The 26,358-nt window shown below is 39.4% G+C and overlaps 1 protein-coding gene across 1 annotated transcript; it reads right to left on the bottom strand.

Annotated features, from left to right (window-relative positions):
• Positions 1–589: 589 nt before the first annotated feature.
• Positions 590–16,916, bottom strand: gfpt2 (glutamine-fructose-6-phosphate transaminase 2). Its single transcript, XM_079671793.1, has 19 exons — positions 16,766–16,916; positions 15,676–15,783; positions 14,247–14,354; positions 13,901–14,026; positions 13,407–13,465; positions 12,484–12,618; positions 11,150–11,211; positions 9,051–9,130; positions 7,251–7,368; positions 6,890–7,053; positions 6,230–6,325; positions 5,895–5,992; positions 5,666–5,786; positions 5,321–5,478; positions 5,034–5,148; positions 4,100–4,227; positions 3,375–3,542; positions 3,080–3,241; positions 590–1,755 (listed from the first exon to the last, which is right to left on the bottom strand). The coding sequence occupies exons 1-19, from the start codon at positions 16,770–16,772 to the stop codon at positions 1,711–1,713; spliced, it is 2,058 nt and encodes a 685-aa protein (XP_079527919.1). The 5' UTR covers positions 16,773–16,916; the 3' UTR covers positions 590–1,710.
• Positions 16,917–26,358: the final 9,442 nt, after the last annotated feature.

The following is a 26,358-nucleotide window of genomic DNA, read 5'->3' on the forward strand; positions in this document are numbered from 1 at the left end:
TTCCTCGAAAACTTTGTGGAAAAAAACTTTTTGGACCGGATGTTATCGATAAAATGTCGTCATTATCGGTGGTGTAACAAGTAATCAGATCATGTTCATGAGTTAGGTAAAAACTCAATCACAGTCAAGTCCTCCACTCATAATAGTATTGTAGAACAGTCAATAGTCTGATTATTACACTAACATGTAGTTTATTCTACTCATTTATACCTCATTATGTATAATTTAAGATGCTGTATATGAGATGTAAAAATCAGATCTTAAAATATGTAACTTTGGCCAAATGAATGTCACCAATGACACTCACTGCCAATTAAAGGCATTCTAAATACTACTATAATTAGTAACTCACTATCCAGCAGTTGTAAAAGAGAAGAAGAGGTCTTAAAATACACATTTATTCTGTCGTGATATGTTTAATTTCTGTAAACTTTCATCTCTGTCGGGCTGAATCACTTTATTTATTTAAATGAATAATAATTGACATTGTATGCTTATGTTGGAGTAATAATAGCATCATAATATGATTACTTGAAAGAAGAAACACTGGGTCAAGGAAAAAAGATAAAACAGCGGCAGACTTTGAAAATAATTCTTTACCTTTTTATTAAATGCCTGCTTTTCTCTTTAAAACATACAATAGAAAGTACAATTACAGTGAAAGATATAAATCAAACCCTTTGATAAGCCCATATAAAATATAAATCAGATAAATACAGAATATTACAATAATTATAAGCCCATTCAAACTGCTGACAAACAAAAGTATTATTAAAGGTCAAGGTATAATTTATTTGCTTAAATTATTTTCAGGTTTGTCTACAGAGATGTTCCAACCTATGATGAAAATGAGTTAGTCATGAAAAAAGGTTAATGTTGTACCTTGAACTGACTTTGGAACCGGCATTCCTTTTACACTGAATAAACGAACATACAATATATATTTTAAATTAAAATACAATAACAAACAAAATGGAGCAGAAACATAATAAAATAATCAAGTATAATGTGAAAGTCAAATTGATATGGAATTGTCTTCTAGTAGTAGCTGTCAACAATATTGAAATTATGGGATAATGGCTCAAAGGCACAGTTTTGGCATAAAGGTGCAGTAAAATATTTATTTAGGAAAAAACAGATTTTTATAATTTAAAAAACTCACTGGAATAAAAATGTTTAATACCTTCATTTCCCATTACGTAAAGAGAGGTAAGTCACCACCGATAGACATTAGAAATGCATTAAAAAAAAGAGAATAAACTACATCAAGCATGATTGTGTACATGCATAATGCACATTTGGTCCTCATATTGCACAACTGGAAACACTTCAATTTATACCATATTATTGATTTTTCTGCTCAGATGCAGAAAGTGTTTTAGGCTCATCTCAAGATAAGAAAAAGGCACAGCATGATGGTTGCTTTAGGTGTGTGAATGTTGTTTTCATAGATTGTTCTGTGAGACGTCAATGGCACTGGCGCATCCTCAGCAGTGTCTTTGTCTGACTTCACATTACTCTTCTTTTAAAAATCATTGTACCGTTTACCTCTTTCATTCTTTTCACACACACACACACACACACACACACACACACACACACACACACACACACACACACACACACACACACACACATTGAAGAAATTGCACAACTGCACTGTATATCGATGAGCCTCCTTTCAGCTCTCCTGTGCTTTGTGAACTGTAATTATTCCACAGTCACAGATTTGGCCAAGTTTCTGGGAAAGTCAACCTGCAAAAATAGAAAGCGGTTTGTTAGAGCTGATAACCTAAACCGTGATTGTCTTGAATCACATTACGTGCTGTTGCTGATTATTAACTAGAAAACATAAAGTTATCTTTTACGTTAAAGGTCCCCTATTATAATGTTTTTCATCAAAAGATATTATAGGTCTCAGATATATACAAAGCATATCTCTGAAGGGTTTAGCTCGAAATACCAAACACATCATACATTGTAGCATCCCATAAAACCCTCTGTTTCAGGCCTGTTTCAACAGTGCTGATTCTGTGTCTTCACTTTAGATGAAGAAAAAGTGCCACTCCCCACGCCCCTCTGAGAGATATTTGGTTAAAAAGAACACAATGGTGCTCTAGGAGGAAATTCAGGTGATAAGGTAAATCGTTATGACATCAGAAAGTGGCCAAAATCTGATCAGCTCATTTTCAGAAAGGTTTTTATATAATTGGATCAGGATAGAAAGTGAGCAAATCTTTTTTCCTGAAACTTTCATAATCTCTTTACACAGAGGGGACACATGTTTATGTATAAAAGACATGGAAAAGTGGATTTTGCATAATAGGTGACCCTTAAAACAAATGGACAAGCTAGAAAAGGTGGAGAACAAATGATGGTACAAAGGACAGATAAGCACTCATAAAGAAAGAGATACATTAAAAAAACACAATGTAAATATTGATGTCTGAGTCAAAGGCAAGTTCTTGTTCTCGTGATAAGAACTGATTACACATGTCAACTGTGTAAACTACGTCAAGACATTATCCCAAATGGTGAGAGCAATGAAAGGTGAGAACGAGATTATCAGTATGTAAAACCAAACCTTCCATACATTTGAAAACAAACAAAAAATCCAGCCATGGTAACAAACCTGGCATAACAATGTATACTCTGATGTTCATAATTATTGCTAAATTAACAACATAAATCTGAAGAACACCTCATGTCTGAACTACAGAGTTATCAAAGCCATGTGCAAATCAATAAAACAGAAGCACTTTGACAAAAAAGCCCTACATCTTTCATGTGCAATTATATCTCATCGCTATCATTTTCACTGCATGGTATTGACATGTTACTAGAAACTGACCTTTTCAAAATTCACATGATAATGAACTAATTTGTCATTGTTTGTTTGATGATCCTTCATTTCTGGGGCTCAATTCAGTGATCACATTAGCATACAAACAATACGCTAGATAAAAAGCAACACTTTATTGCTCAAAACTAATGTTAAAGCAAGTTAAGGTGACTATTTTTCAAATTCAGCGATATTTTGTATGTAAAGCTTGAATCGAAAATTGTGTTGACTACTTACGTCATATCCTCGCAGCACGGCCAGGTGGAAGGACAGGAGCTGCAGGGGTATGACGGTGAGGATGCCCTGCAGACAGTCCACAGTTTGAGGCAACTCGAGGGTGTGGTAGGCATTCTTACAAATATCAGTGTCGTCCTTGCAGCAAAGGATGATGGGCCGACCCTGATGGAGAGAGAGAGTCAAGGTCAAGAACGTCAGCCAAATAATTTAGCTACCTTCAAAGCACTCAGAACAGTGAAATGTGTGTGCTTCAGTGCTTACGTGTTGCAGTAATATGTGTTTTATCAGGACCTACCGATCTGGCAGTGACTTGTTCCAGAGCGTTCTGGCACTTTGTGTAGCAAGAGTCTTTCATTATGATCATGATGACCGGCATTTCTTTGTCGATAAGTGCCAGAGGGCCGTGCTTCAGCTCCCCAGCCAGGATGCCCTCCGAGTGCATGTAGGTGATCTCCTTGATTTTCTGCATGAAAGTGAAAAGAACAAAACTATTTTAGAAGGATATCCTGAACAATAACAGACAGACACTTCAACTCTGCTATGCAATGCTGGAAAGGAACTAAGTACCATATTTGACTATTCTGACATATTTGTACTTTATACTTCTACATCTCAACATATCAGAGGCAAATATTGTACTGTTTACATCACAACATGTATTTAACGTTCAATAGTTATTTCTTACAACACATTGAATGCTTGTATGCTATGATTAAGTACTGTAATACCCAACGTATTTTGTCAAAGTACCTCAAATTAGAACATTTACAATCTACAATAATAGAATGCCATTCTGCATACTGAGTACTTACTTTGAGTACATCTAACTGATAACACTTGTGTAACTCTACTTAAGAAACATTTGAAATGTACTGTTTTCAACTGTAATGGAGAATTTAAAATAATTGATCTAAGTGCTTCCAACAACTCTGCTGATGTGTAATCTGAGGTTTCTACTTTGATTCATTATGTTATTATAGGTAGCTGCAGTATTTGTCTACTGTGGCATTCTCAACTCACCAGTGCCCCTTCGAGGCAGGTGGCGTAGTGGTAACCTCGGCCCATGACCAGAAGAGACTTCTGCTGATACAGTTCGTCAGCGATGGCCTTGATCTTCTTATCCAGAGCCAACACCTGCTTTATCAGGTCTGGAGGATTATGATGGGGAGATGGAAGTGTTATGGTAACAGTGAGATTAAGAGGACATGTTTTAAACAAACATTGCAGCATATTATTAGTTTGATTTGTCAGTGGTGGTCAAACATGGTTCATCATCTGTCTGTCTGCATTTCAAGTTCAAAATACACATATCATGTAAATTATGCAACAACTAAGTACCATATTTTACAATTCTGACATGTTTGTACTTTATACCTCTACATTTCAACATTTCAGAGGCAAATATCGGACTGTTTAATCCACAACATGTATTTAACACTAATAGTTACTAGTTACTTCTAACAACACATTCAATGCTTGTATGATATGATTAAGTACTGTACTAATCAACCCAGTATTTTGTCAAATTGGCAGATTTATAAACTACTATAACAAAATGCCATTCTGCATACTGAGTACTTAGTTTGAGTACATTTAACTGATAACACTTTTGTAAATTAAGTAAATTTACACAGTGTAACTCTACTTAATAAACATTTTAAATGTAGTATCTTCTGTCTATCTGCAATTCAAGTTCATAATACACATATCATGTTAATAATCCAACACCTCTTTTAACATTAATATGTTGTTATCTATTCAGACTCTCTCTCTCGCCTCTCTACACTCGGATTTTGAGTGTGATATTATTTTTGAAAGTTACAAGATAAAAATTGTATTACCGCCCCAATTCTTTAAATAGATATTGCAATGCCATTGTTATGATGAATTTTTTGTTGTGACATGTTGAGACTGTGAAGGCTTTGCGAGATTAACAGATTTTTTTGGGACTGACCGGGTAGCATCTTGAGACTGTTGATAATGTCCAATCTTCGCTGCTGGAGGGAGAGCCTGTCCTCGCTCATCATCAGACCAAACATGACGAGGGCCACAAACTGACTGGTGTAGGCCTGAATCACATACACAACAGACACACATTTAACCCCAAGTCATGCTGAACATTGTGGCATATATAACAAATAACACGGAAATGTCTATAGAATGCAGCATTTAAAGATAGTTGTGTTTGCCAGATTCTGACAAGGGTTTCATAAACCAATGGGATGCATGTATAAATGATACCTTGGTGCTAGCCACTCCTATCTCCGGCCCAGCATTGATGTGGACTCCACAGTCTGTTTCTCTACAAATGGAGCTGCCCACGGTGTTGGTTACACCAACTGTCAGAGCACCTTGACCCTTGCAGTATCGAAGTGCCATCAGGGTGTCTGCTGTCTCTCCTAAAGGAGCAGAGGGAATAAATACAGAAATGCTTTTAATGCAGAATTACAGAACTACAATGCCACTGTATGGTTAAAACACAAAAATATGAGGGTATTGTCAATCGGTTTCAAATGACAAGACAGTTTCATGGTCAGATTTGTCTTAGACGCAAAGTGACAGACATACAAATATTTTTATTTGTACCTGACTGGCTGATGAAGAAGCAAACGTCGTCTCTAAAGACTGGCGTGTTGCGGTCCAGGAAGTCGCTTGCCAGCTCCACCATGACAGACAGCTCCGTCAGCTCCTCCAGGATCTGTCTTGTCTGAAATCATCATCATATAATCACCATGCATCATCTTATTTGTTGTTGAACTTTTATTAGTGAATGATCGTTGTCACGCTTATCCTCATTTGAGATTGTTCTACTCACAGCCACAGCAGCGTGGAAGCTAGTGCCGCAGCCAATCACAATGAGCCGCCTGCAGCGTTTTATTTCTTTCAGGTGATCCTTCAGCCCACCGAGGATCACTGGGGAAATGGATGGAAAGTTACATTAGTAAAATGTGAATAAGGGAAAATATATGCTTCACTCTCTGGTCACCCTCTTTCAAAGGATTCCACGTTCAAAGACAAATAAGAAGAAGGATATACTGCAGATCCTGCATCCTAAATGAGTGCCTGCCAATATTGATAAATGGGATCCGGGAACTGTACATTTATTATGTTTACAAAAAGGCAGGGCGGGATGGCAAGATCTCTATTCACCTGTGTTGGTGTCGAAACAAATCCGTCCTCTCATTGTGTTGAAGACTGACTCTGGCTGCTCAAAGATCTCCTTCTGCATGAAGGCATCAAAGTTACCTGCAAAAAAGGAGCACATATGTACATCAGATGATCTGGTCCCTACCCATTGTGACACGATGAGGGCATGCAGAATGTCCCCAAGAGATAAGACAGAACACAGAGGCACATGGGAGGGTCTTTGCTGTTTTCCCTCTCAGCCAGCAGAGGGCGAGCAAGTATTGGTCTACAAATTAGACCGGATCAGTAGCACTGCATGCATGTTGTCAGAGTACTGGAAGTAGAGAAAGAATTGTTGAATTGTTTTGTGTTTCTGCAGCGTTGGAGTGAACCGTCACTAATCTTTCCCTTACTTTTTGTCCCACCCTGTGTTATCAGGAAAGGTTATAAAATGTTGTGTCTCAGTTTTCTTGACGCAGGCTCGAGGCTGAAGGCATTGGGTTGTTTAGACTAGATAACCAAGATGAGGCACACACCTCCTGCTGTGACCATGTTTCCTGGGTATGATTGAAGTTGGACGGATAGTTTCTTTAGGCTAAACAGTGTTTTGACACGTCTGTTTCCTGTTATAAATGCATTCATTCACTCGTGCAATCATTCAAGTCTTTGTGTCCGTTGTCTGACCTTTCATGATCTGTTGCAGCTCCATCTGCAGGGTCTGGATTGCCCTCACTGGATTCTCATTGACCTTCCGTCTCAACCTGTGGATGGAGAGTTTCCCCTCGGAGACCACCGCCATGTCATCATCCTCCAGGTACAACACCTTGTTGGTGTGCTCAATGATGGCACTGTGACGAGAGAGAGAAGACCAATACATGAAGATGTCCTTTAGTCTAGTGATTAAAAAAGGTCCTGAACTATCTTTCGTCATGAATACTTGATAGATATGGAAGAGAGAGACATGTGAAAATACATAACATATTATAATCACGTGACAGATAAGAATTCAATGATTTGACTAATTGCATCAATATTAGTATCCCACCTGGCGTCAGAGGCAAAGTAATACTCCACAGCTCGGCCATCTCCCACTGAGTCGATGTCGCTGGAGCAGTCAGCGCGATTATGGCTGTTCTTCTCCTGGACTCCCTCCTTGAAGAGGGCTACAAGGTCGAAAGACACGGGTCAGAGGTCAGAGGTTGCACAGTGAATTTGAGTGACTAAAACAATCAAGATGTGCTCATGACTTGAATTCCTTCACTCAACTTCTAAATAGGTTTGTCATGTCGTGAAATACAAAAAAGAGAAGAAAAGAGTAATGCTCTAACAGATGCGCTAATTTAATATGTTTTTTAAACAACTTAACTTTTTAAATAAGATTCGTAGTGAAATCAGTAATCATGTTAACTGAAGAATGTTGGACAAATAAAATGGAAAGCTTTTTTCCACCATTAAAAGGACACACCCCCCTTGGACTTTGTACTCAGACTCTTGCTTGAACCCTCAAGCTATATTGAATAGATAAGAAAGTGAGGACACAGTTACACTCCAGCTCAAACTCAAGACTCAATAACAAAACAAGCAGGTTGTTGCAAATGTACAATTTTGTTATAATTGTTGACAGATTATTTTTGTAACAAGCCTATCTGAGAGATTACAAGAGAAACACTGTCTTTAACTCTCTTAATTTCTGCTAACTCTAGGATTGAAAACTACTTTCTTTATCCAGTATTCCACAAACAAACTAGCAACCTTTAAGGGAAATTGATTTCTAAGAAGGTTTTTAAACACAATTATTGCACAATGAATAACAGAGCTACAAAACATCTTGTACTACTTCTAAGTTAGCCAAAAGCGTCACTTGTGGTGTTTGTCAGCCTACTTCCTGAAAAAAAAGTAAGAACATATAAACTATACGCAGACACAAAGAGAAGGAAAAGAGAAGAATCTCCCTTGATAGGATACATGTTTTAACGCTATTGTACAACGCTTCTTTCTGCAGACCTGTATAAATCTGAAGTTTTCATAAAAAGAACAAAACAAACTGACACGTCTCTGTACAACCAAAGCCTGATTTAACTCTCCATTTGGGAGCTATTAAAAACACATCAATGAGCCACACTGTTGAACAGGGATGTTCCTTCTTTGCAAAAAACACGGGCAGCGTAGTTTATTTGGAGTTGATTCCACATGCACCGTCCAGCTGGCTGAAAATAGTCCCCTACTAACATTTACTGCTCTTTGAGGTGTCTCTAAACAACACAGCCCAGCTGTTTTAGGAAAGCATTGACTCTCTTTAAAAAATAAATGAAAATAAATAATCACCAATTTCAAGACCAATAACTTCAGTAGGAAAGAATACATGGGGCTGTGAGTTAAAAAGCAGCAGTCAGACATTGTTGAGAAACAGCACAATGTGTTTTGAAATGTGTCTTTGCCTGCTTTATCCTTTTAAAAACCAGACAATGTGAAAAGTGAATAAAGCAATGGTTTCTCTAATTGTTCTATCATATGAAGTGATACATTTAAGAATAGTGATTTTCAGTTGTTTAAAAAAGGTTCGCGTTCGATGTAGTATTTCACAACTTCCTGTATGAGTGGTCGGTCTGGATTTAAGTCTATATGTTCTAATTATACTTATTTGCTGTGTAAGAAAAAATGTGTTTATTTCCAAATGTACTAAACCGATAATTATAGATCATTTAATTTGTTATTAAATGAAGTATGCTGATACATTTAGAAAACTCTCTCTATGTTTCTACCTATGTCTGTGTGTGAGCATTCAGAGATGTAGGGTGCATTGTAAGTGGATAAAAAGACAAATGGAGACAGGAACAGAGCTCACCATTGTTGTACTGGATGGGGATGTCTTCAGTTGAAAGCTCATACTCGCTTCGCACACCAATGAGTAACGGACTTCCTCTCCTGTCAGGACGAGAATGAGGCAGGCAAAGAGGAAGATAGGTAGAGATAGAGAGTGGGAGAAAGAAGATGATTAGGGTTTTGCACATTCAGCCCAACATCAGATACATACACTGTTGCATGGTGCTTTGTAAAAGTATGAATGATTTTAACCCGGACTTCCTATTGTGCTTTATTATTCAAACAAAACTGCTCCTCTTGATCACCACTGTTTTAACCAGATCCCTGACTTTGTCTTCCTTGTTACAGCCTTAGTTGTTGATCTTTCTTTACTCAATCCTAGGTTGGGTTGTTCCCAGTCTCAGACATCCCCCTACTTATTCCGGATCTCTTCTAAACTTCCTAATCCCAAACATAAGACAGGTAAACTGATCCTCGGTTCGTCTCTATCCTCTTGAATTTGCTCACATTTCCTAGACAGAGTCACTATACTTCCTCATTGACTCCATGTGGGCTTCTCCTATTGGCTGTGGAGGCAGAGAAGGTGTGACCAAATGGATTTAACAGGTGAAGGAGTAGGGTGTGACAAGACTATGAAATAGATGAAACCCTAACACACTTATAATTGTGACCACAGTTCAAACAGTAAATCTTAACAACCCTCTTCATGGCGAGTAACTTATGACACAAATCCTTGAGAAACGCTGTCCAAAGAGCCTCTCCTTGTTTCTTGTCTTTCTCCGTCTGGACCTCTCTATGATTTCTGCTTGGCTGTTCTCTGGGGCCCGGCTACGCTGACGCAAGACCATCGGTTGTTTGAAGGGGTGTGGGGCTTGAATAGGGCTTGCAAACAGAAACATGTGGTGGCTATCCAATACAATATATTTCACCCTTAGGGAGGGAATGACGGAAAGAAGAGACGCTGTGGGATGAAAGAAAATAAAGGAGTAAGAGAAAGACAGGTGGAAAGAAAGAGAAAAGATGAACAATACATAGAGAGTTAAAGGAAGAGAAGCTGAGAAGAAGAGAGAGAAAGTTTTACAGGAAGATTAACGACAAAGGGTGGGGTGGTGACGAGCATCACTAGATAATTACAAACATTCCCTCCTCCCTCCGTCCTAGGACACAAAGCTGACTATTCAACATTTTAACCGCACAACTGCATTGTGTTAGCCAAAGCTGTGCAATACACTGATATCTTTGCTTCAGAAACTACAGGCAAACAATAGACAGATGAGATGCCAAAGTGTATTAAGCTGTAGGTGGGCCAAATAGCAGGTATCGGCACTGCTAGGCAACCTGCCCGCAGAAAACACGAGACCCACTTTCATCCTGTTGCCCTCTTTCCACTCTCACTCCCCGCCCCAGCGATCTGCCTTTCCCCTGATCCATGACTGCCCACTGAACCAGGAAAGGTATAAAGTAATAAAAAAATGATGTGAAGTGATTAACTATGAGTCTTTGTGGCAGGGTCATTTCCCGGCAGCAGAAACAGGAAACTCTTGAATCTCTCCGTTAATGAGTCACAGAAAGAAGCCTGCGTAGAGGCAGCAGTCCAGAGGCCAGAGGCCCAGGAGGGAGAGGGGGAACCTGAGTTAAACCTCAGCTCTGCGGCCTGTCTCTGCCTGGGTCTTAAGATGCAGATTGTACTGACACATGCAGGCAGACGGGAACTAACACACATTCACAGGCACATACAGAAAACATTTCTACTGTCCATAATTAACCAACACAGGTCCAGGTTCATAAACAAATCCCATGAAATGGATGTTGGCAAAGATAAGCCACAATGACTCAATCAAAATCTCCCAAAATTCAAAATTGGGATTGCTTCAGAGTTGCAATAACAAGAATGACTCCTCTCCCATGAGTCTGGCTCTTTGTACACACACTGGACCAAATTGTTAAAAAGTGTGTGTGCAAATGTGCCTGTGTGTGTGTGTGGGTGTGTGTGTGTGTGTGTGTGTGTGTGTGTGTGTGTGTGTGTGTGTGTGTGTGTGTGTGTGTGTGTGTGTGTGTGTGTGTGTGTGTGTGTGTGTGTGTGTGTGTGTGTGTGTGTGTGTGTGTGTGTGGGGTACAAACCTGGTGCAAACTGCCTCTCTGGGGAAATTACGGCTTTTAAACACCAGAGCGAAGGCCCCCTCCTGAGACAGAAAGAGGCAGAGGAAACACAGCAGAGTTTACATTAGCTTCATGAAACGCTAAATACACCAACGTTGAAGAACATGAAGAGAAACAGTTCTAGATAGTAAAACAATGTAAAGTTAGTTGTGTTTTTCTGTTAACTTTGACTTCGAAGAGATACATTTTTGGGACACAAACAAATGTTTCTTTAGACCCTGTGGGGTTTGGCAGTGGTTTTGGGGGTGGGGGGCGTGAGTGTGGTAAGTAGTGGTGTACAGGGGGGGGGGGGTGATTTCTATTCATCGAAATAAGACCTCTGTTGTTTAACATCAGCTGTGTTTCGAAAGCAGTAACTGCAATTCTGCCTGCGGGGGTTTGGAGCAGAATTGGCTCAGCGTGTGTTTGTGTGTGTGCGGTGTTGAAATGGGGGGGGGGGGGATAAGACAGGGAGATGAGGGGGAGGGGGTCATGGTGCTGACGCTGTTGGTGGGTCGAACTGTCTGGTTCCCATTACTTCAAATCCAAAATGGCTGATTTGGCCTCCTCTGTCCTACTGAGGAGAGAGAACCAACTCCGACCAAAAGTTTGAAGCTCTGGAGCATGAAAGTCACACGATGGAAAAGAGAGGCTTGCTCTATCTCACCCAAAAAAAATATGTCTCTATAAGTGATGATGTCACTCGAGATGACGTTGCTCATGATGCTGTTACGGCGGTTGCTATAGAGACTGTTTTTGTAATGGTGTGCAGCGGTTTACTGGAAAAGAAATTCAAGTTTACATTGTAAAATGAGTAAATTAGTTTCTGTTCGTGTGTGTATCGTTGGGTGTGTCCTGGCAGTTGTGGAAGAAGTACTCAGATCTTTTAATTAAGTAAAGTAGAAATACCATCATCCAACAATGGTCTCTTACAGATATATGTGTTAAATGTTACTTTAGTAAAAGTACAGAAGTATTGTCATGAACATGCACTTAAGTATCAAAATTAAAAGTTCTTATGAAGCAGGATTGCCCCTTTAAAAAGGTTGTTAATTCTGTTTTTATCACTTAAGAAAAGTATGTATGCCAAAAGTGTACTTAAGTGCAAGTTTAGAATCAAATTTAGTTACACCCCTTCACTGCTGAGTGGCAGAAGAACAAACTAGAAAACCCTGATATCTTGAAGTGACTTAATAACAAAAAAAAGATTAGCATGCTAAATAGAAACTGTGCTTCTGTAAAGGGGAACACATGTTTGTGTTGACGTTTAACGTTTCAGTGTTATGGTTATGAGTTGCTATGTGTGAGTTACTCACCAGCTGCTGAATGACCCTCTCTACAAGGGTGGAGAACCCGATGTCCTCATTCTCTCTGTTGTCGTAAACATATTTGATCAATTTCGGGATCACCTCTGTGTCCGTCTCCGACTCAAACTCATATCCTTTGTTGATCTGAGGAAAGTACAGATTATTTTAATTTACACAAAAACATAAATATACAGTCAGTCAAATTCCATCTGAATCTTTCCTTGTTGTCACTTGATATAGTGTAGGCCTGGATATAAAGAAACTATCAAACATCAATAATAGCTTAGAGTTTTAATGAGGAGATCCATACCTTTTACATTCTGATGGAAAACTGATATTTTGTTCAAACTACAAAAACGTTGACTTAGCATCCTAGTCACACGTGTGTTGGTGTCTGTTGGGATTGTTGTTTGCAAACTAGCTACTTCAATTCATGGAAATGTTCTCAATTGACCAGTTGAGAGCATTTCCAAGAACTTTCATCAATACTTGATTTGCTAAATTAATTATATCTCATTCGTAATGTTAGCAACAAAGCTATTCTATTTTAAGAAGATTTGTTCAGCTATTAGTAACTCAATTGTTTCTTCCTATCAACAAAAGTATTGCTAGGCAACATCATTTTGTTTATTCAACCAGGTTTGACCTTTATAATGCGTTAACAAGTCAATACTTAATGAATTATTAATAATGAATACAGTTGTCTCAGCTGACATCTGGGGTTATTTAAAAGAAAAGAAAACAAGGATGTTTTATAGATCAGCTGAATAAAAATAGTTAATAATATACAGCCACACATACTTGTTTAACCTGTACACAGAACAACCTGCCAAACATTGTCACATGGTATAATCTTTTTTAAACTTTAATGACACTGCATTGTATTGAAGCTTATTTTGACAAAAGAAATTCCTGATGATTAAGTAACTTACCAGGTAGGCCTTCAGCTCTTTGTAGTTGGTGATGATGCCGTTGTGGATGACGACAAACTCTAAGAAAAGTGAGTGAGAGCAAAAAGTTCCGCAAAAGGTGTGATAGGGCGAAGACTGGTAAAGTGACAGTTAGACAACTTCGGAAACATGTAAACAAAAGTTGATCAATGACAAATACAATGTGTCTGTTAACCCCACTGATATGCAAACACAAGTTAATAGTGTTTCTCCTTTATTTTAATATATTCACTGACTCTTTAGACTTCAATAAGAACACATACCATGATCCAAAGTCAAGATACATTATTGATAAAAAGATGGGTGTAGCCATCATTAAAACATAAAATGTTTGTTTAATTAACGTTTCTAGCATCTTGGCCTTTAGTTTGAATGATCAGTCAAGATGTATAGGCTATTATTACTGGATGCCAATCAAGTGATTCAAAATGTGATCTGTATGTGAGCATGCATGAAAGTACATTATATCATATTACCGTTTTCCTTGTCAGAGCGATGAGGGTGGCTGTTAACCTCGCTCGGCTCTCCGTGTGTGGCCCAGCGAGTGTGAGCGATGCCAAAGTGTGTGAACAGCTTCTCATCCAGGTCAAGTAAGTCTTTCTCTGAACAAACAAAACACAAAACATCCCTTCACTGACATGAACAGACTGCAGTGCCCTTCAATGACAGAAAAATGTAAAGCAAGATATTCAAAGTAGGGGGAACGTAGTATTTCAAAACCCTTTTTAAATGGTACGCAGATAATATTATGGATATATCAAATTGGAAATACTGAGCAAACACATTTCATGAGAAATCTGAATCAAAGGTGAATGAACCCACTGCAAAGCTCTTCATCCAGGGCCTTCACCTTCCCCGTCTTCTTGATCAAGCAGATGGTGTTTTGGTTGTGTTCATTGCCTGTCTTCTTTGGGCCATCCACAGCAATACCTGCAAACAGACAGGAGGGGGGTTTAATTGATTCATAGGGCGGTAAGAAAAGCACTTAGCATTAAGATTCAAAGTGTACTCAAGTGTGATTTCGGGTGAAAGGTAATGCTTTTATAGAAAGGGGATAGATAGGATATGAATAGTGAGACAGGATTTAACATGGTAGTAAGTGGTATTACTTATTGTGCTTTTAAATTGGGGTTTTATATTGTTGTATATTGTTTTTGAATCGTGTATGACAGTTTTTCAGTCTGGGGCTATAAGTATGGTTTTATTGTCCCTATCGGTTTTGTCTAAATGTATTTATGCAGCTTTTTATATATTTATTGATATACATTCCTTTGGTCAACTCTGTTGTTTTTAAATGTGCTATATCAATAAAGTTGGATTGGATTGTGAGCATTTGTCTGTGTGCGTGCTGCCATAATATTAAGTTGAACCTAATATTATCTAATAATATTGCTTTCAACTAACCTCATACAGTTATCTGAAATCTGTTGACATATCTAAATAAAGTCAACGGTTCAGTTTTTTCAGTGTGTGATGACGTGGTTCTAACAGCCATGAAAGGAGCTTTAGTTATGTGGCATCATCTTAAACAAATAAGATGAACAAACACAAGGCGTGGGTGTGTTTGAACACAATCAAATGTCCGGGTGGCAGGAGGCTCGGGGTGTTTCTCAAGGTCGAGGAGGCTTGCTTGGTGGCACAAACAATGATTCTGCGCCACTCAATTACGTAGTATGCTTAAAATAGTGGCTCTGGAGCAGCTTTACTCGACATTGAGAAACGGCCTCTGAGTTAGATGTTACTGAAGATTTCTAAGGAGTAGTGGTAGCTAAAATATTTTATACCAAAAGTTTCTAAGACACTTCACCTGTTGTACCTGTTTTGCTACCTTTCTTTCAAGATCATTAGGATTGTGTATTTGCATGAAATGTAGAAATATGTGAAGTAGAATCTGATTTAAATAATCAATGTGTGCTTCTTTCCTCTCAGTGTTCATCAAGTATATGAGACTATATTTTTTGAGTGCTATAGTAACGTAAATAGTGTTTATTCTAAATCATTACAGGCAGATTGTGCTTGTGAATTAGCAAAGATTTCATTTTTTAAAGACATGACACACAGGTGCTACCAAGGAGTACTATAAGCTTTTGTGGATGCGGGTGTGTGTGTGTGTGTGTGTGTGTGTGTGTGTGTGTGTGTGTGTGTGTGTGTGTGTGTGTGTGTGTGTGTGTGTGTGTGTGTGTGTGTGTGTGTGTGTGTGTGTGTGTGTGTGTGTGTGTGTGTGGCAACACGGCTCAGCCGAGTGTCTTACCTGCTGAATCGTACCCTCTGTATTCCAGTCTCTGCAGTCCCTTCACCAGCGTCTCAAATATCTCCTTTCTGGTGCGAGGTACTTGGTAATTCAGGTAGGCAAAGATCCCTTTGAGAGAAGGAGAAAGAGAGACAGAACTTAAACCCTCTGAAGCCATGTAGGCAGAGTTTACAGGGCTGCAAAAAACGGACTTCTTTTGAGTTCACTATAAAGAAATGTAGGTTAAATTCACAATGTATTTATCTGAACAAAAAGCTGCAATAAGTTGTGAGATGACACCAATATCCACTTGAAAAAAAAGTGAAGATGATTTAGGGAAAACACTGCTGATCAAGGATTCCAGCTGTGTTACTTTGCATAAATGGCATCTCATTATATTGAATTACATGAGTTAGTCAAGCTGATGCATCATTGTATTCAATTAAACAACTTTGTGTGTCTGGGGGGGGGGGGGGGGGGGGGGGGGTGGGGGGGGTGTCAGGGAATGTTCCGGGCAGCTCTGCTCCCTAAGCACACAGCTGGCCATTGACGGGCGCACATTGCGCGCAGTGTTGGAGCAGCCAGGTAGGCAGGCTGCTGTTCACTCCCTCAGCCTTGGCCTCTTCCTTGCAGATCAGGAGAGGGCGACGTGCCGTTAAAGATTTACTTTGGGCTGTAAACTGCTGGAAAGTATATCCAAGTGTGCAATACCGCTGATGGTTCGACTTAAGGTTATGGAGGTTGGGTGTAAACCGCTTTTCAGTAGCGCCACATCATAGCCTCATACCTCACTTCTGTGCGTTTGACAGTAACTGGAATGACCTGCTTGTCAAAAATACTGACACGTCGCAGCTGCATTCTGAAAAAACCACACGTGAATAAACAGCTAATAAAACACTTATCCCGCTATTTCAGCTCAGAAATTGTTTAAAAAGATTATGATAAACACAAGAGAACAGTTGTATGATATGATAACGTTGGGAATGCCTCGCTTTTAACGCATTGCATCGGTCTGACTTGGCAGAGCAGGAGACTGTCAGGAAATGTTGGTGTGTAAATAATTCACTTCCAACAAGTTTTCTATAAAGTTGATTAAAAAAAGGACACTTACCACACATGACTCAAACTTTGGTTTCGTTGCTGGACACCTTTATGTGAGAAAAGGACTTGTAGTTTCCCGATGTAATGATGCTTCTGCCTCTGCCGTGTTAAATCCAGAGTTAGTGCACTCCCGACTCAGTTCATTTAAATAGTGTTTGCGGCCACGCCTCCTTTGACAACTCCCTCTTCTGTCAGGGCCGTGGCTGCAGGTATTCACAAACCTCACCTGTCACATACTATAGGGGCCTATTAACTATTGACGATACACCTGTTTACGTCAACTGTATTCAAATGCACTTTCAATGGGGTGCATCCCATATTACATCCCTTTGCCACAGCTTTTTTTAAATAATGAGTTTGATTGTCAATCAATACTTTTTGTAAACGTTTGATAAAGGTTTGGTCCAACCCCTTAGTAAATTAATGGAAAATCACATTCTAAATGAAAGGCATCTTAAAGATGAGTGACAGCTATTTATTTGTAATGTTATTATAGTCTTTTTAAAATAGTTCTCTATCTATGTATTTTTATTTTTATTTTACTTTTATGTATGCACCACACCATGTCAAATTCCTCGTACGTACCTACCTGGTAATAAACCCGTTTCTGATTCTGATCTGCTTTGCATGTTCTGGACATGTGTGAATGTAAACTCAGTTATCTTTGATTTCCCTAAACATATTTCTGGCAAACTTGTTGAGCCCGCTTGCTTCATGTTTCTTTTAAGAAATGATCTGAATAAAAGTAACTATTGATGTTTTAAATCTGGTGAATACATATAGCAATATAATATTTCTTTAGGAATGTAATAAATGTATTACAGACTAGAGTAAGGAATCTATTTATATCCTTGTATTGTTGCTAAGTTACATGTAAGTGTGCTGTACATTGCATGGAATGTGTAAATAGTTACTAAAGGATGAGTGAAGAACAAAGAAGGAACTAAGAGCTTATTGACACAAGTTCCTGAATAACTGCATCCAGGGGAGTTGAGTGCAAATTCGGTGGTTTATGAGTACTGTGTGAGAAGGACTTTTTATTTTAGCTGCTGATCACTTTGATATTTTTTGTGTATCAGTTTGTGCACCACCTAACCTCTGAGGAGCCGCTCAGTTCTAGAAGTTCCAAAGAATCTGCAGATATGGATCTAGATGGCAGATAATTCAGTTCTGGTACAGAAGTGTTTATGACTTTCACATATTTCCACCTAAACTGATGGATGATTTGATGCCGGGGGAAATTTGATACAACTTTCCTCCTTATTCCCTCTGAAGGACTCTGGAACACGTGTTTCTTTAATAGGCTGTGCAGTTTGATTAAAAGCTCACATCTTATTAAAATATCTGTTTCTATTGAGTATTGAAAGAATACCAGTTTTATAATCCAAAGTGTCAGGTTCACCTAGATGACATGTAACAGCAGCAATAACATATATCCATTTTAAACAACGCAAACATTAAACAGATAAACAAACTACTGATTTGACAAATAATAAAGCAGGGTTATTAATACTCACGAGAGATATCACTCGTCAAATTTCTTCAGCGCTTAAAGGTAGGGTAGGTCATTTTGGAGAAACCAGCTCGAGTGCGCTAGAATTTGAAAATACACAGCCGGAAAAAATCTGCCACTTCCTTGCAGAGCCCCTCCTCCAACACACACGAATGTGCACATGACCAATGAGGGCACGAGATAAGTTTGTGCACAGATGGAAGGCTGACAGGCAGGTAGGCCATCCAGTTATTTTAGCCGGGCCGACTCAGATGATTGGTTGTGCTTTTTACAGTACTACGGCTTCCACAGATGACATTTTTTATGGATTTTTTGTCAAAGCACTATTCATTGCTATCGGGATGTTAAGAGCATTCCATGGAATATAACAAAAAGTGTATCTCGAGCCGGTTTCTCAAACGTACCTACCCCACCTTTAAGTTGTATTACCAGGTCACTGAACTAACAGTCCCATCAAAAGCATCTTTCCAGCTCCAAAGTCATGCACTCACTGAAACCTTTCAACATTTTATCCTGGTGACTCCTACTGCTTATGGTTTTCCTGTGCGAAGGTCATGCCAGCACTCAGATCTGTTGCCAGGCAATACTTAAAGTAATAATGGATGATAAAAAATTATTAACTTGAACAGGTTTTAAAGATGAATTGCCCTATTCAAAACACAGATGTGGAGGGAAATGTACTTCTATAGATGAACTTCAGTTTCATTAACCATTTAAACCGCATTTCAACTATAGGCATATTCTAAAAAGTGTCAGTGAGAGTCAGAGTCAGAGATTCTACTTATCACAGTTGGATGGGCTACACTACAGCATTCATTGAGTGGATAGAAGGAGACAGGCGTCTGCTGTCTTCTCCCTACTGAAGCAGGCAGAAGGCAGGAAGACCGATAAAAAGAAAGTGACAAAACCAGATTCAGAGAAGCATGAAATGAGCGCTTGTGTGTTTCTCTTTGACCACATCATGTCCACTAGCTGTCCACGTCTCTGTTCCAGGAATGTATTACTGTCTAGCCAGCACACGCCTCACCTCGCTCAGTCCAGACCACATCAGCATGTAAATATGTGATCAGGATAAAATGACAAAAGGGATGGACCATTTAGCAAATGACCTATTGCTTCAGTCTGTATACCTGACACCTATATTTTCCCATTTGGCTGTTTTTCATGCTGTATATGAAAACTATTAAAGCTAGGGGTGGAAACCTTCTGTAAAAAACATATTTTTGTAGATTTGTTGAAATCCTCTTTAAATTGTTAATGGTCTGCATTTATACAGAGCTTTTCCATTCTTTGTGACACATCACATCGCTTTTACACATTCAGGTCAGCATTTAGCCGATCACACACATTCATACAGAGGCAGAGGCTGCCATACACACACTGTTAGCCCCGCCATCAGGAGCTATTTGGGGTTAATTGTCTAGCCTTCCTGTGTAAAAGACACTTTACATCCTGACAGCATTCAATAAATCCATTGCTCTGACAAAGAAATAAAAAATCTTGTATAAGTTGCTTGGCATGACTTTTTTCCAATTACTTCTCATTGCGTGTGACCAGAGTCTTTCACAGGCTTGAAAGCTATGGGTACAAACGATAGCTATTAGAATTGTATTGATCAATTATAATTGACCTAAACAATTCATAGTGATAATTTGACGTTTGCTTGAAGAGGGAGGCCTATAAATATTGTCTGTTAGATTAACTTTCTCACTAGATTGAGCAACAATTGTAGCCAGCGCTGCTAGCTGCTTTCATGAAAGTGATGGTTGGATTCTTTTAAATTCTACCATACTCGTTATAGTTTCTCAAAATGAACAACTAAAGCTTTAAGGAAAGCTTTTAATCAGGTGTGTGGAGGATGTGCGTGAGTTCAAACCGGTGACAGAAACCAAAGCACTGCATTCCTCTCCTGGCTTAAGGGATTAATAAGTATAATTAAGTGTGCTCTGTGACTCTGTTATCCAATGAGATCCACCCAAAAGATCAAAGGTTCCTTAAGTGATATGATGATATAAAATGAAGGGCAAACTGCGAGGCATTTCTTTTAAGTTGTCTGCATTTAAGCCGATCAGCCTGAAAGCTTTAACTTTTAATAAGTATTTGTAGAAGTATTATAAATATTTGTGAGGAAATATCTAGATAATCGAGTGTTCACCCAAATCACATCAAAACAATTAACATACTAACTAAACTATTCATTGTAACACAATCGCAACAACATAATTCACACCAACCACAATGTTGGCAACAGTTATTGCTTATGTGAAGCAGGAACATTTAAACTTTGGTCTAAAGATACCTATATCTGTTTGAGTGATGATAAAATCTGGTTTATAGCCAAGTCATGGAGGTAACTGGAGGACACACCTTAATCTTTGGCTAGATTCCATGAGGAAACAGTCTGGACTATGAAATTTAGATACATTAAATATGATGCACTTTGGCCAATTGCACAACACATTCTTGGGTATTAAATTCATCCCTTTCAGCAAACCCAAGAAACGAATCATCTCACACACTTGCTTGTTTCACTTTTCCCCTGTCAGTGTTGTATGGTGGAGTTAAAAGCTTTCTTGTACTTTAAGTGTAAAGAAACATGGGTAAGTGCATCATCTGGATAAGGCTCCAGTGAGCTCCAGCTGACTGTTTAAACCTTGTTGTGGGGGATCTCCCATCCACATCTGCTTCAAGTTAGGGCCGGGGGGGGGGGGGGTCGGGACAACAATACTTCTCAGTGGGGGATGGCAAAGATTTCTGATGAACAGCACAGGGACACGCAGCATTGAGAGTTTATTGCTGGCAGGACCCAGACGCTAAGAAGTACCAAACACCCAACAGTGTTCCCTAATCTAATCTTTTTGAATATGTTTATCTAAAATCGGACTTTTCATGCCTCAACATTTTTAAGAACATTTAAATAGTACTGCTCAGACGCTTGCACCCATCCAAATGTTGTTCACTGCACACTGTACATGCACTCACTTTCTGCAGGGTCTCTTTAGGGACATGGATATCTGTAACAGAGGTCATGTCTTCACAATTCATGAGGTACAGCAGTTTTTTTAAATCGTAACATAAGTACTCTGCTATTATGTGTGTGACCCACATCTATGTTAATGGCTGTAACACTGTCATTCTATATCCCCAGGTAATAGGCATAATTGATGTTAACGTTCACAGGGTACAGTACCTGCAGACACCACTCCCCTCTAACTTCCCCAAGCTCCTCTTAGCTCAGTGGGTCACATCTGGGCCAGCTCACCGTGAATCAGCCCCAGATGTGGTTCTGGAGTCAGATGGCACAGCATTTTACACAGGGAACCCACCCAGCAGACGTCAGAGGGACCACCTCAAATCCCTTGCTGAGTCTTGTAACCCTGTTCGTGTCGGGGTTTCAATAACATCCGAAAAACAATACTTTAGTCATCATTGTGGTGAGTGAAGCTTCTTACATAAACAAGTGAGTTTGATGTAAGAGATAAACTGTATTTATAACTAAGCAACACATTAAATGTAATTCCAGTAATAATGTGTTGTCTGTCTCTTGAACATCATTATCTTATCACAGTAACTTATTATTATTATTATTATTTTTTGTCTTACGGAGAGTCCTCTTGATTATCTTCATAGCTTAAACATCTAATGTAGCCTACTCCTGATCCTGAAAAAACACAGGAGCAGTGCAGGAGCCTGTGTGAGAGTTTATTACGACTTGAGGGTAAGGACTGTGAGTAGGTCAGGTATCAGCACTCCGATATCAGTGTATTGCTAAATTCCTGTAACTGAACTGAAGCATTTAAGAGGCATTTCCTGGCATATTCCTGGAGTCATCCTGACATAAAGTGCTCATACAGTACCACTCCTACATGTATGAGACAAACGTGCACACAACCTTCATCAAAGTTGACCTTTTTTCAGAAAAACACAAAAACCCTGGATCACTGGAGCAAGCTGATCTTGCTTTTTTTTTATCTTCTTCTAAACTGGCACTGGATTTGTTTCTTCTTTATGTTACCACATCATAGTAGCTTGGCGAGACAAGCAGGTATAAATAGGGTTTGAGGAATTTAAATATAGCCCATAAGTCATTGTTTTGTAGTTGTTATGAAAAAATGTCACCCGGTCGGTATTTCAAAATAAGGATAGGTCTAAGTGAGTGTGTCGAGTCAGATTGCAGATGAGATGTGGGGTTTGTTTTGGTGCGTGGTCAGCCTGGCAGGGTGGAGCTTGTCATTGCACATCTGTGAGTGAGCTCAGTGATTTAGCGTAGCATAGGGGGGCGGGTAGCACAGAAGAAAACCACGTCATGTCGGACCCAAAGAGAGAGCCATCTGTATTATGTCATGACTGCTGGGGGAATCCACCCTTTGCTCTATATTTCCTTGTTCCACTCCCTCCCAGACTCCCCCACCCTAAATTTCTCTTTACTGCTGTACGTCATTGGTTTATTGATACTGACATTGTTGCATTCCTCTAACATACATGTGCCACAGGACTTAAACTCTGTCGTTGTTTGCAATCTTTACAAACTTTACCACCAAATCTTCTTTCCCCATGGCTTAACTTTATTCATCCTATCTTCTTTCGGCCTGCCTGTCATCTTGAGTCATCCATCACTGTTTTTGCCACTAATGACAGTCCACCTCCAGCTTTTGAGTGAAAGCTCTCTGTCTGCACTTGCCTGTCCTATTTGATGTTCACCTTCGCTCCTGCAGCACTACCCAAAAACCAGACGTGGACACTCAACAGCCTGTAATTACGTTAAAGGGGGGTTCCCTTTAGGAGCTCCAGATAATGTCTGAATAAATGAGAGTCAAAGTTTAAACATGGTGAGAAAGCAAGTGATCTTTTGCATTGCTTCTGTTAAAACTATAGCACTATATCAGAAGGAAGATGTGTCTTTGACTTTTACTTTGGAACACAATTCAGCATTAAACATAACTGTACTGCAATTGCATGCTGGTGCGTCTCTGTTAGTAACACATTTAGGGCGAAGGGCACGCCCTGAAATAAATAAACTGCGCACTCACACAATCACGCGCAAACACACACAGACACACAGGCACATTTGCGTACACACACACACACACACACACACACACACACACACACACACACACACACACACACACACACACACACACCCACACACCCACACACCCACACACACACACACACACACACACACACACACACACACATACCATGTATACATCACTTCGGGGGATATTACATTGACTTACATGCATTTCCTGGGGACTTATCCTAACCTTAACCATAACCCTAAACCTAACTAAGTTTTCACCCTAAAATTAATTTTTCCACTCAGGGGGACCTCAATGTTGTCCCAATATATGAATTTCACAGATTATATTACATAGACAGGGAATCAAATATATCGGGGCTAAGCAGCACAGAACACGCAAGGGAACGCATAGCACCTCCTTCTCCACGCGGCTAAGCTGCCAATAATTGCTGAAACAGAGCAATATTTGGCAATTTGTTTGGCTTTTCTCTTTGGCATCCCAGCAATTCTCAGGCCAATCATGGTGTATTTATATAGTTTAGTTTAGTTTATCTATAGTGTCGTGGACAGTCCCTATCAATGAACTGTCACAAAAACAGTAAATGGTGCAGCTTTAGCCGACATGGCTAATTTCCAGCTGTTGTCCCCGGCCAGATGGTAATAGAAACCCTTAAAATTACAATATATCAACAGCATTAGTAGAAAATATATAAAATAAAATAAAAAGGAGGAAAGACAAGTAGATACAGGTGTGAGGATAAAAGAGAACAATAAACAACACACGTTACTACAGTACATGTCACATATAGCACATCCCAATCACATAACAGAAACGAGGGGCAACATCCATGATCACAACATGTAACAAGCTGGGATTGACATACCGCAGTTCTTTTTCTATATTCCTAAAAATGGAGGAGAAATTAGTTATTGCGGTAGCAAATCACCCGGTTCTTTATGACTAGTCCCTATTAACGTACCAGGATACAAATCGGAGGAACCAGGCATGGAGGGAGGTGGCAGAGACAGTGGGTGAAACTGGTAGGTTTTCGCCTGTTTGGGGATTTTATAACCAGTTTACTTCGTTTTAACATTGCTATTACTTTGTATGTCGGGGGCGGGAGATTCATGTGATTGGTTGTTGGTCGCGTTGCTCGCAAAAAATCCCCAAGCTTTAGATACGCCCACCGCCAAGATTTTTTTAACGCGGCTGTGTGGTACCAAATCTATGCAGACTGCTGCAATGAGTACATTAATTAACTGTCTCATCGATGTGTGTCTGTATGAATATGATACTATTAACAATCATATTATTCCTATCAGCTGTTAATCACTGTTATGATTCACATATTCATTTATTATTGAATAAACTATATTTTTGGGAGGAGTTAATGATGAATGTTCCTCAAAATGTTTGCTCACCCTCCTTCAAATTTGAAAGACAAATTACTATCATATCTGAAAAATTCATAAGAATCAAAGGAACAGTTCAGCGCCCCACAACTTTACTGCAGACAGTTACAACCTTGACTTTACATCAGAAATAACAAACATTAAAGAAGTGACTAACTGCATCAATTAGGGTTAAAAAAAAAAGTGTATTCAGCTAAAACACATCGCTTCAGTTATTATTCAGTGGAAAGTCCTTACCTACTGGCCTAGTTAAATCAAAGTGGTTACTGTTTTTTGGCTGGGAAGTGAAGTTTTACACACCGTCTTATTTGACTTTGTCAGGACTTAAAACTGTTTTTTGGGCGCAGACCCCCACAAAGAAAAAAATATTATACACACATAAGGTCATCATCTTAACAGTTTGTTATGCTCATCGAGTCATCTGTGAGCAGAGCATCAAGTTGGCATGCCTATAACAGCTGAATGCGGCGATTACCATCTTGTTCAGCAAAACGCCTCACAAACTTATTAAGATCCAAAGCTTGAGTGCGTTTTGATTCAATGCTGAGTACAGCCAAACTTAACAGTCTCTTCTCTGTCACCGCAAATACCTAAATCCTTCTGTCTACTTGGATCCGAATCATAGGCTGTCCGAATCCGAATGCTTCTCGTTTTGCGCCATCCCGTTCAAATGAAATTGCCGCCAATCATATTTCCACGCTCGCGCCAGGGCAGGGGTTACAAGACTCGCGTCTTGTGCTGCATTCATTGCACTCGGACATTAGGGATTTTCTCTCATAAATGTCCGATGAGCCACAACTTTTATTTCAAAACAAAGCTGCCAACTGGGGTGTCAGCTTGGGTGGCAAGGCTATTTAGCACATCGAGCAGTGGTTGGTATTTGATATACTTGTCCTGGGAAGCCTGGTCCATGTACAGGTCAAAGGCACAGCCTACTTCTAATATTAGCACCATCAGGTGTATTTGGGGTATTAGCAAAGACATCATTGGTAAAACAAAACCAGGTAACACACACACACACACACACACACACACACACACATACACACACACACACACACACACACACACACACACACACACACACACACACACACACACACACACACACACACACACACACACACACACACACACACACACACACACACACACACACACACACACACACACACACACACACACACACGATAGCTACAGATCTTTAACAAGCTGTAAACCCTGAGACAGGGGGGGGGGAGAGACTCTGCTCCCTACTGTCTCCCTCTGCTGGCTCATTTTCCTGGATGGCCTGGATGTTTGCTTTGATGTGAAGAGGAGAGGAGAGAGCTTGGGTAGTTTACAACCGGCAGCTATTTTTTGACGATATAACTGTTGTTACAAATCAAATCAATGACGCTATATTCATTATATCAGTGTGTACGCAATAAATGATTGATTAGTAAACATAGAGTTTTATATTCTCCTGTTTTTCTTCACCCCTGCCATTCATGGGTCTGTGGCAAAGGTTAATTTCCTAATTATCTATCACCCTTGCACCCCTGTTGGCTTGATAATACTTCATTTGATTCCAGCATACAAACTCCTTTTTCTTGATTGTAATCTGGGTAATATAACACATAGTGAATCATAAGAGACAGACTGAGTATAA

The sequence above is a fragment of the Notothenia rossii genome (assembly GCF_949606895.1).
Source record: "Notothenia rossii genome assembly, chromosome: 3".
In the NCBI taxonomy this organism is placed as follows: Eukaryota; Metazoa; Chordata; class Actinopteri; order Perciformes; family Nototheniidae; genus Notothenia; species Notothenia rossii.

Bases quoted from the DNA above. Each gene is read 5' to 3' on its own strand.
- gfpt2 (XM_079671793.1), bottom strand. The intron at 5,479-5,665 runs GTACAAATAAAA...CTGCTCCTTTAG, and splicing joins CTTCTTCATCAGCCAGTCAG to GAGAGACAGCAGACACCCTG. The intron at 3,543-4,099 runs GTGAGTTGAGAA...ACTTTCATGCAG, and splicing joins CCTGCCTCGAAGGGGCACTG to AAAATCAAGGAGATCACCTA.